At 40.0% G+C, this 13,266-nt stretch overlaps 1 protein-coding gene across 1 annotated transcript in view; it reads left to right on the top strand.

The window, feature by feature from the left end:
- The window catches only part of LOC113014254 (dysferlin-like), a 70,602-nt gene that overhangs the window by 56,774 nt on the left and 562 nt on the right, over positions 1-13,266 (top strand). The window contains exons 42-43 of the mRNA XM_026155672.1: positions 5,853-5,912; positions 12,420-12,431. Of these exons, the coding sequence (XP_026011457.1) occupies positions 5,853-5,912; positions 12,420-12,431 (72 nt within the window). The remainder of the gene's footprint in view (positions 1-5,852; positions 5,913-12,419; positions 12,432-13,266) is intronic.

The raw sequence follows: 13,266 nt of genomic DNA on the forward strand, positions 1-13,266 counted from the left end.
TTTTAGTGGCATTAAAGGAGTTCTAAAAAGTCTCAACATTTAACTCTGTTTAAACTTAACCATACTTTTACGATAGCATTGTGTCATCAAAAATGGCCAGTCTATTTTTCAGCACTTTTAACAGTTTATGGCATATTTCTGCCTCTATGATCATTGTATGTTAGGTCAGAGGGTAGGAACAAACAGCCTACATGATCATTAAGGTTAGAAGTCTTGCTCTTACCTTTGGAGATGGTAAAGGTACTGGCACCCTTGTCTACAATCTTTATGCTAAAATACCCATCTGGCAGCCATGATAAGAAAGTAAACACTCATCAAAATATGAAAATATTCCTTTAACATAACTAAAAGAATAGATGAGTTGTCTCTGCTGGTTGGTATTTGCTCTGAACTGTAATTATGCAAAACCAATGGTTGCCTGTTCAGAAATCACTAAAGACAGTGTGGCAGGCCTTGGAAAATGTTCTGCAGTAATGTTTAAGTGTGCAGGATTTGAAGTTAATGGGCTACAACATGGAAAACCACTGGATTGGCCCCTTTGAGAATACTGAAGTAACTTTTGAAGACAGTGAATCTGCAGAGGACTTGTGAGTTTTCTGGAAAGAATTCCAAGCTCGTGATTTCTGTCAGCCTCCTCTGTGAGAGTAAAACAATTCAAGACTTCTGTTTTGGAGCCCTGCACCTTCTTGCTGATGTCTATTACTTCTTCTTTTCTTCTCCTCAGTTTCCCCTCTCTGCTGTCATCAGCTGTCAGTCATTTTATTTGAAGACCCTTGGTCTTCCTCCTTTGCTTCTGTCTATTGTTCTCCCTCTTCTCTCTCCCCTGCACAATAAAACGATTATTTGGTTTTCATTCTTTACATTCAGCTTTCCCCACACTACTTTTATATCACTTCCTGCCACTTTCCTTCTTTGCAAAATATCCAGTGGTGTAAAATGGATGCTTAATTGCCAAAAACTGCAGTTCCTCAAGTAGCCACTTTGGACTTCCTCGAGAAGTGAACTACCCCTCATGGACTCCCAGGGTAAAATGACCAACTTAATAGGAGAAATGCCCAGTCATATGAAAAAGAATGATTTTATAGGACTCTATGAAGTCCATAAAGTCTGTACTACCTACACCCTTACTGCTTCCATAGGATTTAAAAGGACAAATTACAGACAGATGCTGCTTCTCAAATGCAATTGGTTGATTTGCAAGGGTTGCCAAGACAAAGCCTCTTCCCTCTAAAAAACAAACAAACAAAAAACAACTATTGGCATATGGCCTTGCTTTGCCAATTTGCTTCTTGGAACATTGTGTAAAGACATGGCAAAAGTGGTGTCCATAATCCAAGGCACCACATTTCAAGAAAACTAAATTTCAGGCACAGCAGTGGAGGCCTGAGCATTGTGGCTTGTTTTGTAGGCACAGGACCTGGGCACCATGTATTGACTGTGTCGACCATGAACTTATCTATATACCAAAGTATTCTAGACTCGAATGTGGGGCCATCTGTCCGACAGATAAAACTTGTGCCAAACTGGGGCTTAAAGTTAGGAACGCCGCCAGTTTGACTGGTAGATGTGCCAACACAGCTGACTAATAACACTCACTGAACTTGATAACTTAATTGCGCTTGTGCTGCTGCTGCCTTTTAGCATAATGACCATTGGCCCACAAGGTAGTAGCTGATGTCTCAGTGGCCTTTTACCTTGTTTTAGATGCACTCTCTAAATCTGTTTTTTGTTGCCGTCTAACTAACTTCTTCCTTTTATTTATCAGTTGTTGTTCCTTCTTTTCTGCTCAGTTTCCTGGCTCTTTTTAGCTTTTACCAAATTATGTTTTTCTTCTGCCTTCCTTCCTTGCTTCTTTTCCTTGTTACATAAAATTTACTTAACTCTATTCCCTTTTCCCAGTAAAACCTCCTTTGCTCCATCTCTTCTTCTGTCCTTATTTTCACTCATTATGTATCCTTCCATTCCTTACATCCCTCTGCCCTTTCCCTTCTAAATTCCTTCCTACTTTACTATCTCTATTTATCGCCATTCTTGTTATCTTCACTTTAGCCATACTTTCTTTTGCGCAGTTTTCATCTATTCAGTAATCCTTTCATCTCTCCATTTTATTGTTCTCCATCTTTCTGTTTTTCAAGCTTGCTTCACCTCTGTTTTTTATTTTCCCTCTCCAGTCAACCCAGTTTTTCTCACACGCTCTCTCTTCATCCGTCTTTTGCCTTCCCCTCTTTACCCTTTTAATTCATTTTCTCATTCCTTCTTCCCTTCTCTATCGATCAAGCTGGCAGCTGTTTTAATGTGGCAGCTCATTAGGGGGAATCCTCATGTTATCCTCCTCCGTTTCCTCTCTCTCGCTTCATTGTTGTGGTTCATCAGCCAATCATCCCCTCACTGATCCTTTCATCATCTTGAAATGCCTGCTGGAATTTTTCCCTTTTTTAATTTCTCTGTGCGGCCCTCCTTGGTATCCCTTAACCCACAGGCGCCACAAAAGCTGCGCGCGCGCACACACACACACACACACACACACACACACACACACACACACACACATACACACACACACACACACATTTGTGTTTCTGTCACTTAGAGAACATTACATTGACTTTAATTTATCTAAATGATAATTAAACCCTTGACTAAACCTACCAAAACTTCATGTTAAAACTGAATGATCAACATTATGGAGACGTGTTTATGCATTTACATCATAAGGAAAACACATACACACAAATACGTGCACTATTTAACATAAGGAGACATCATGGGACTGTCTCTAATATATTGCTGTTACCTCATTCTTACGACACTGACCATTTTTCCATTCTCTTGCACTGATGCAAAACCTCAATTGCCTTGTTGTGTTTGACGGGGGAGGGCAGCGGTAAATGTTTAGTTACATGGGAGTTCAAAAAAATATGTACAACATGAGCTAAATAAGCGAGGTTAATTAGTGCGTCTGCGGGTGTTGAAATCAGTGTACACTCCCTGACATTAACACCCTTATCCAATTAAAATGTGCAGTTCATCATCAGAACAGCTTTGTGTGGGTACAATAACAGTCACGCAACTGGATGATAAATTTGCAGTGACAGCTTAAAAAGAAAAAAGAAAATCTGCACTCTTGTCAACCCAATTTGCAGATTCAGACCGGGCGATGAGTTAGAAGTTGTAAATTAATGGAGCAAAGTGCGACATTTGATCAGCAACAAGCAGCTTTGTTTCAGCGGATTCTTTGTACTGCTGAAATTCTTCGTTGCACTTTAAAAAAAAAAATGCAAAAAACCCAAACTTGGCGCACAGCTAACTTGTTTAATTAAATTGGTCTTTGATAATCAATCTTTGTGGAGCTTCATCTGTTTCTTCTTAACTTGAAGATTGCAAACTTTTAAAGAATAAAAGTGGGATGGTGATCAGTTCACAGCTTGTGCAAAATAAAATGATTAAACGCTGAGGTTTCTTCATGAAAGTCAAAGTCAGCAGAGACATGTGGCAACCAGTTGTAGTCAAATCGAATCAAGTGTCCAATTGGATACTTGAATATTGGAACTATAGATAACTAATTTATTTATAGTACTACAAGGACATCGCTGTCCACAGTTTAGTGGACAGTGATGTCCACAGCAATTCATAATGACTCCACTCCCTTATGTGAGAATTTTGTGTAATTCAAGCTACCATCACACTCACACCCACCTCTGGATGAGTCGTCAGCTTTTGCGGCAACATCATTGCCAGGGAATTTGTCCACCCACCACAACCAAACTCCTTATTGACTTTCCATTGGCATTGTTTTCCTGGTGCCTTGTGTGCCATCACCACATAATGCATTTTGAGGAGGCTGTGGTCACTTCACATTATTCACTGAGATCAGGTTGCATGTAACCTTGGTTAAACATGGGTTGAAAACCACTTAACTTTGTTCTGATTTTTAAAGAAGTTTAGCATTTAAGAGCTGCATTTTTTTTTTCCCGTGAATTATTGCTATTAGTTCAGATTGCTCCAACCAAACAAATACTGATACTCTGTTTTCCAATTTGAAATCATTACACATGTTTGAAAATTCACTAGGGTTTACTACTATTACTAGGGCTGGACGATTTTCTCCAAAGTCTGGGACACTATCCACTTCCATAATACATACCGTTTCACCAGCAGCAGTAATCCTGGAGACACAAAGAGAGACAGACATAGTCTTCATTTTCCATTTCCATATTTAGTAAAATCTTTTTCTCTTTCGGCCTATAGTTCATCTAAGTTTTTCAGTCTCTCTCTCTACGCTGCTCTTCCCTGTACTCCGCAGTCAAAAGCTCAGCAGTAAAATGACAAACATAAAACCTGGTTAAACAAAAAGTTGGATCTGCACGTGCACAAGCATCCTTTTTACAAGAGATCGCACAGAGTAGTGAGATAGATTCTCTTTAATAGGAATCTTACAATAATCAGTTGGGAAACAAGCCAAATATCACTATTTAACACGATTTGTTAACTTTTGGCAGTCATTCTGACCATCGTCGGTTACCTGCATCATCTTCCGTGAGCACAAACCTACTTTCCACCCGTTTTGCTACTCAGGCTTTTGGTTATAAAGGCATCAGTATTTACCCCTTAGACCTGGCAGAGGTGCTCCAAGGACTGTCGAGGAACTGTCAGGACGTGGGGATCTGACTGTGAAAACAAGGTCACTGCATGCTTATTGAGTACTGACATGTAAATAACAAGGTTGGCCCAACCTAACATAAACGATGCTTTCATCCTGATTTATAACTATTATTGGACTATACAGTAAATTAAATTATAGTAAGAGTTCAGACTAATGTAAGAGGTCATAAAGTCAGGAGTTTTTTCTGAAGGTTCTATTGTTACAAATATCTACAAGTTATGTCCATACATTTTTTTAATATAAAGTCTACCACTGCAAGGTGATGACGGCACAAAAATACAATAACTGCATTCAGATTTTCCCATCCTATCTTTGTTCTATCCTTCTCTGTTCTCAGCTGATCTCTAACTTTGTCTAAACACTTGAGGCCAGATTTACTGATGAGTGGTGCGAATGCAAACTGGCCTTTAAATTCATGTGAGTTGTGTTTATATAGCACTGTACAATTATACAGTGGTGTAAAAGCAAAAATACTGTTTGTTTTTATAAAGACTCTCAAACTGATTTACTAGCATCTGCGACACATAATTTACTGTTAATTATGCATGATATGAAGCATGGTATGATATTTAATACAGAAAAAAAGGTGTGTTTTTTATGTTTGATTTTGAAATTAACTAACTGTGCGATGAAATAAAAACAGCTCAGCTGTTGTAAATCACTCATGTTTAGTAAATCTGGCTCTTTGTCCTCCTAATCTAGGTTCTGTCACAGTCCATCAGAGTAAATTCTCTGAAGTATAAGGCCGTTACTAACCCTAACCCCAATCCTTCTCTAATGTGTATTTTGGTGGAAGATAAAACAGATTTATTGCTTCTGTATTTTACCAATATCATGGAGAAAAAAAGGCATATTCTGATTGCCTTGGGTTAGAGTTGGGGTTAGGGCTGTGGTCATCTACAGTGATGACTTAGACCTGGGTATCTGCATTTCTTCCATAGTGGTGACAGTGATGTTTCTGTGTTTGAGTCGCTGATGTCCCTTCAAATGTTAGTAGATAATGTCTAACAGTGTCTAATGTTGTAATTTTCATGTATATTTCTAATATCATGTTCCTTCTTTTTGAGTGATTAACACTTTCAAATTGTCTTTTATGATTCATCATTGAGATGTGTTGCAAATATTGAAGCTAACTCTAACAAACTAACCTGAAAGTGTGTGTTTCTGTGTGTGTATATATGTGTTGTAGCTTGCGGATGGAACCAGTTCTGCTATCATTAACCTTTCAACCTCTAGTTCCAGCCTTCATGTAGGTAACAAACTCATCTTGTCATTCATTTCATTCATTGAACAAGAATGTCAGTCATGCTTTGCATTTACTTTTCATTGCACTTGTTTTTTTTCATCATCCATCCATACATCATGCCTCCCAGCCTCCCACTTAATTGTCTTTTTTTCACATACTAAAGAAAAGTGGATACTTACTGCAAATCTGCTCATATTGGCAACTGACTGTCTAGATTTTTTAAAAAGGTCTACACCAGAGCCAGGAAATTTTTGCAGTGGTCGCCAGGCAGAGGATAGTAGTGGAAACTGATGTCGCTCTTATATTGAACACAGCATTGAGCCAAATGTTCGGTCTCCCTTCTTATCATTTGGCTCATTTGTGCATCACATGCACCATGAGACAAGTCTGTTACAACTCAAGATGTTAGCGAGGTTGCAACTGTTGATAAAATTCATACAGTGGATGTTGTTAGGAGTCCACAAGGAAAAAGCTGCTATAAAATGAAAAGGGCTTTCAAAAAAAAAAAACTCCCAAAGTTTACATTTAAATTCAAGTTACTGTATGTAACTCTATTTTATTCATTTGTTTCTCTAATGGATATCATCATTTGGCTGTTTTCCACTGCAAAACAGCAAAGTGTTTTATCTTTTCTTGAAGAAGGTCTTTGCCACTCAGCAAAAACTTGTTGAAAAGATGTTTAATATGCTCTCAAAATACAATGCTGGAATTTGGGTAAAAAAAACAAACATCTAATGTGAAATGCTGCTCTTTCAGGTCAGTGAAAATATGTCTGGAAAAAGGTTTCTCTTTATGTCTGACACCTCGGATTCAAAACCTGAGGGTTTTTTTTTGTTTTTTGCAGTGACATTCATTACTTATTACTGCACCAACAACTTATAGTAGCATGTGCCTGCAATAATGAGGCCTTTTCATGTGGAGTTTGCATGTTCCTCCATTGCCTGCATATTTCTCTGGGTACTCCAGGTTAGGTTCCTACTCACACAGGCTCAGTAACAGCCAGCAAGCACTCACCAACCAGTCAGAGACTAGTTGCCAGGGGATTGCTGACAAGTCCTTATGCCTGTGGCCCAGTGGTTCTTATCTGGCAATAGGTGTGAATGTGAGCCCTCACTTCCAACCAGCTGTTTTTCAGCACTACTTAGAAGCACCTACCTGCCTATTATACCCCAAAACAGGGCTGAAAAGACCCTATAAATGGATGGGGTCCAAAACAGTCTGTGGGAATTTTTTTCCATCTCTAAGTAAAAAAAAAACAAAAAACACACATTAATTAGTAAAAAGGCAGTCAAAATCTAAAACTAATAAACAATGTTTCAGGTGATGCCAGGTCACAGTGTGTAGACAGTAGCACAGTTTTAGTTTTGCTATCTATCGATGAAGTTTATTTAAAGTAAGACACTGTTGAATAACACTGAGTGCAGACAGATGAGGGCCGATCTGGAATGAGATAAAAGTGGGGCTTTTTTCCTGCTGCCAGGATGAAACGGGAGACTTGCTGCTTTGCTGGTCTTGTGTCAAAAAAATGCATCCTACTTGAGAAAGCCAGATTTTACAGAGCGACACACCGAGCTGTGCGGTTACACAGGAAATCTAATCCCACATTTGAACTTGGGGTGGGGGGGGGGGCTCCGCTGCTTGTTACATTCTTCTATTTTATTTATCTAAGCCAGGTCAGTTTGAAGACTAAGCATGACCCGGACCAGCCTGAGCACACAAACATACACATCCAGTAGTGCTCTTTCCTTTCTTGCTCGAATTTGGGGGGGGGATTTCTTCCTCTCTAAACAAAGATATTTGTTTTATTAAGGGTCAGATATTTAAAGCAGTCAAATTAAAAGCTCAGTTTTCTGTCTGGCCATGGCCAAAGTCAACAGAGCTGCTTATAGATCCTCTATACCACAACTCTCTGTGAGCTCTTACTAAAAGACAGAGGAGGGATGGATGAATGAGAGAGGGAGAAAGTGACTAAAAGAGAAGCAGAGAGAATGAAAAGAATCAGAAATGTTTCAACTAAAGGAGCAAAAAGAGGCGGCTAATATCTCACGGCACCAGAGAAAGAAAGCATGCTCTCTCATGTGCCGTAAATCCTGGCATCCTTAATCTCTGGGTCGCAACCAAAAGAACAGGTCAATGCGCGTATGTCTGATGATTACCAGATTACTGCAGCAGAGTGTGCGCTCAGCAGAGCCGCTTCCAAAGCAGATCAGTCAGATTTAGTTTCAGAGTTGGAAAAGTTTAAGAAGATCGGCTGTCAGGAGCGTCATGGCTCCTCAAAGCTCGGAGGCTCCAGCCCCCCTTTCGTGATATCTGAGATCTAACGTCGCTCAGATGGAAAATGAACATTATATGTCACGTCTCATCGGCAGAATGCGTGCACGATGACAGTATATATCGTGGTTCAAACCAACCTCTGTGTTTTCTCATTTCCATAAGGAAACTGGATTTCAAAAATCTGTCAGGTCACTATAATCTGGTTTTTGTGTCTGCTTTTTCTATCGTTGTACCTCTGCCATTAATTCTTATTAGAATTATTCCACTTCTTCTCCAAAAAGCAGTCAGTTTTGGTTAAAAATCCTGCTCTGAAAATGTTGCAGTTTACCTCAACTTCCATAAATCCTTCCTGGCTGCTTTGGATCCAGAGAAACTAACTGACATGGCTTTGTGCCAGGCGACTTTGTGGCATTTTTGGGGGTTTGTGAAACACACATTTATGGCCCTATAATGACACTGTAACCAGAAACAAGATGTCAAAATAGCTTAGTAAATCATTATTGTTTTTCTTGTTCTGCTAATTTCAGCCACAGGCTGATGTAAGCTGCTGTTCAACTCCAGAATCTGAGCGCTGCACATATTTGTTGCCCAGACCATCATCCAGATGTGTCTGTGCTTTTTAAAGATGGCACTGGTGTACTTTTAAGTCTATCATTAGTCGCAAGTTAGTGTTTGAACTTTCAGATATCAGACAGACTTTCAAAAAGCTCCTGTGAAAAGCCTTATTCACTCAACATCTCCCTGACAGTAGAAGGACATTGTTTACTGTAGCTGGTGACCATAGCGGACCATTTAGCAGCTAAAGATGCAGACACAGATGCTTCCCACATTATAGAGAGCCTATCCGACTTGGCATCTGAGGCCAACAGTCAACATTTAGGTAGTTAGGGCATCAGGGTTAAGGCTATCTGTTCTTTTTTTTAATACTTGTTAACCTTTATTTAACAGGACAGTGGAGAGATACCAGGAAAGCCAGGATGAGGGGTAAGACGCACAGTTACTGGCCTCAGGGCAGATTCGAACCCAGGCCTATATGGGTTACCTTCTCAACCCAGTGGGCTGAATCAGTGTCCATGACTTCCTATTCTGTCAGTTAATGTTTGCTAGTCCTCCATATATGATTCCCAATTGTCTTTGGTGTTACATATAGCATGGACTGTTTACTAGCAGCCACAGCTTGCTCAAACAGTCAGTAGCAAATGCAAGAAAGTTTGTTATTTTCAAAACCTGTGTCGCTTTTTGAGGCTTCTGAGGTTCTTTTAAATTGGGGAGAATGTGAGAACAAATTGTTTTCTGCATAGCAGATTGGCTTTTCAGATAAATGGGCTAGTCGGCGGTATGAGTTTAGAACAGCATATGAAAAAAGCTTTCAGAAACTGGACATGCTGTAGATTGAGTCAGCCCTGTGTAATATCAATCAATGATAGCAAAGAAGACATTCATTTATGTGCAAATGCCACAGATTTTTACTTGAGGTTTGCTGTTCTGCCTTGAAACCGCAGTGGAGCAAATGACAAATACATGCAAACAGTTGTGCCTAAGAAGCCAACATAGTTTTTCCACTTTCTTCACACTGACCAGTTTATTTTAGAGGTATGGAATGAGGTCAAAGAAAATTTGAGTTTTTGGCAGAATGGCTTGCTGCTTCAGAAAATTCTCCAGTAGACAACTGATCTTTGAGTAGGAAAAGTTTTTGATTCGGGTGCTTTGAAGTCAACGTTGCCGGATTGGTTGAAATGGACCATACAGTACGTTTTTGGCATAAAATTAGAGGACACTGCACGGTTTCCCGGGTATGCTGCACACCACCAAAGTGAGCCAACATATCCAACCAAGCAGCATCTATAGCTGAAAACTAAGCTTAATTAGTGTGAAAGTTCTCAGTCATCCAGGTCATCATCTGGACCGCTAAGTTATCAGCTACTCCAAACAAACTGCTTTCATGGACTGTGCTGGTTCATCAAACGCACACAGCCACACACAAATAATTACTACAAAGTAGGAACGCACAACATGTTTTACAGATCAAAACTGAAGCACAAACTTCTTTTTTTAATGCAGTTATCTGACAAAAGATGTACTAGCTGTACAGTTAGTCTAGGAAATGTGCATTACAGTTTTGATAAGTAAAGGTTTAGTTACTTTTGTGTTTCTCAGGAATAATTAGCATGTATTTGGTGTAATAAGTGCTTGCCAACCGAGCTTGTTAGTGTTAGCAGATCCTTTTAGACCTCCACCCTTGTGTCCAAATATGCTCACTTCTGGCTCTAAAAGTAGCAGGTGGTGGTAGTGGCCAAAATGCTAACATTTAGGCAAACCAAGCAATGATGTCATGGTGGCAAAGTCCATCTTTTATTCACAGTCTACGGTTCCACAGAGTAACCTCCACAGATGATTCACCGGGTAAATTGCAGCTTTTTGGGAGGCTCCTGATGTCGTCGATTATGTAAGGTCACAATTCATGCTGTTGGAACTTTGGCATGCTGGAACTTATCACAGATTATAATTCATCTAAAAACACTTTTCTTTTCTTGTTAGAGAGCAGCTCCCTCGTGATAAATGTGTATGTTTTTGACATTACAAGGCAACAAAAAGCTCCTAAACGCTCTGTCAGATTTGGCTCTTTATGTGTGTGAACTTTAAAGGAAGCCTCTTCCAGCCCCACCTGTGACCTCTGACTCTGTTGTGGATGGGGTTTCCCCACAAAAAAGCTTTTATGAAGCAGCTCGGTGCTCTTATGAACTCTTATGTAAATGCACTCGCTCTGCTCATAGAGTTCTTGGCAGTGCCAGTCTGGTTTGGTTAGGCTGGCTTTCCCCACAGGGCATAATGATAGGCTGCAAACCACACCGACACCCTGACCAGACCACTACAGGCTCTGTGTGTGTGTGTGTTCGATCTCCAGAGTGTATACTTAGTACAGAGTTTGGAACACTCCACCGGCGGCCTTAATCTGTCTGAATCAGGAGTCGTGGACACACACACTCACTTTCTGGCGCCCTGGTCATCAATGCTTGGCACCAGCAGCACACAGAGGGCACATAAACACACAGCAGACACTTCACGCCTCAGACACAGGGCACTGTGCATGTGTGTGTGTGTGTGTCATGTCCTAGTTAAACGCCACGTGCTGACCTTTTCCATGCCATGCTGCCACTTTGGAAAAATTAGGAATTCCATAGTCCCCCTACTTCTCCTGTGTGCATGTGTGTGTTTCTGTCTCAGAGTTTGTGGGAAGTAGGAGAAAGGGGATTCCACACAAACCCAGTGCCATAAGAGCACTTTTGTTCAACATTTATGCCTTTACTTACACACACACACACACACACACACACACACACACACACACACACACACGCACACACACACACACACACAGGAAAAAGTGGCGCATGCGTCACAACTGTGTTTCTGGAGTGTTCCTCAGAGGGTTGAAGGTTGCAGGGCGGGGATGAAATGTGTGTTTTTGTATGTGTGTGAAGATACACACTGTAGGTTGATCTGTCCCCACTGTATTCTCAATTTTTGTGGTCGCTGTTTCCTTGTTGTGAGCAGCCAGCAGCTTGCCATCACACACACACACACACGCACACACACAGTGAGATGGACAGACTTTTCGCTTCTGTGAGAAAATAATCAAAAATGAGCTTTTAAGTAGCTCTGCGGTCGGCGTTGCCAATGTGAGCAGACTTTTAGTAAATTTGATGGATGAGGCAGCTTCACGCTTGAGAAAATGGAAGTCTTGATAAAACACATGAAACAGGGTTTCTTTCCGAGATGTCACATATTTCCCCAAAAATCACATCGTATAAATCAAAATGAATCCAAACCTCAAAAGGCCATCAGTCAAGATTTCAAAAACAAAGATATATATTTACCCTCCAAAACAGAACGACATTGTGAGCGCAGGATGACTCATAGCTGTAATAGTAAGGCTTTAACAGCCTTTGATTTAATGCCAGCAGTCATTTTGTAATAGCGGGATTTATTTCTTCTTCTACTTTTTTTTTTTTTTATATGGTGTATGTTTCATTTTGGATTGAAACCCCTAATGTGCTATGAGAATAAGTATTAAGAAATGTGTTGAAAAGCTCCTTAAAATGTGTTTAATCCCTCTACTTTAATGCGTGGTTACAATTCTGTCAGCATTTGTGCGTCTGCACTGAGTGATCGTGCAGTCTACGGTGAAATTAAATTTCTCTCTGACCTGTCTTTTGTTGTTAACGCTGACACTAGATGTTACAGTGGGTAAGTTTTGGAGTGCACCGACTTATAAAAAATGCCATTCCAAGCGTGTGAGATGGTGTGGTTTTGCCAAAACCACTGAAATCTTTCACACATTATGCACTACCAGTGCATTATAATCCCCCAGCATCAGATGCTGCTGTTCTTTTGGCATCTGTGCCATGATGCAACGGGTTATTGATGATTGTAAGGGCCTTTGGTGTCACATTTAAATTGGTAGGCTTTTTTTTTTTTTTTTTTTTTTTTTTTTTAGCTGCAGGGTTAATTTTGTCAAACCAAACACAATCTTTTCCCAAACCCAACCGAGTAGCTTTTGTAAGCCAAACTAACAGCAGAAATTAAAATTAGGTGAAACAAAGCACGAAATGCAACACTGTGATTTATTACACCAGTGATTTATTGCACTTAAAAAACATTTAATGTGGACCTTTTAAAAGGGAAACTATATGCCCAACTGCACCCAAAACCCTTGTGCATCATGATGGAGCTCCAGTATCTGACACCCATCTGGTGTGAAATTATGTTGGCAGTGCAATATGTGTAAATGCATCTCATTCTGGTAACTTTTGCACTTGCATGCATTTGCCCCATCTGTTAACTCAGGGTGGAAAATTAATTTTCCCAGCAGGCTACATGAGAAACTGGGACTGTTGTGGAGGGCCACACCAATAAGCTTAAAAATTTATATTAAGCAAAGGTGAGATCAGCTTAATTTAGTTCAACAACTCCATTCTGCTTAGTATTAACTTTCTATCTTTATAAAGTGGGACTATTGTGGCGGCCGCATCAATAGGATGAGCTCAATATTACTCCGTATTAATTTTATTTCTTTATAAGC

Source organism: Astatotilapia calliptera, chromosome 3 (genome assembly GCF_900246225.1).
Source record: "Astatotilapia calliptera chromosome 3, fAstCal1.2, whole genome shotgun sequence".
NCBI lineage: Eukaryota > Metazoa > Chordata > Actinopteri > Cichliformes > Cichlidae > Astatotilapia > Astatotilapia calliptera.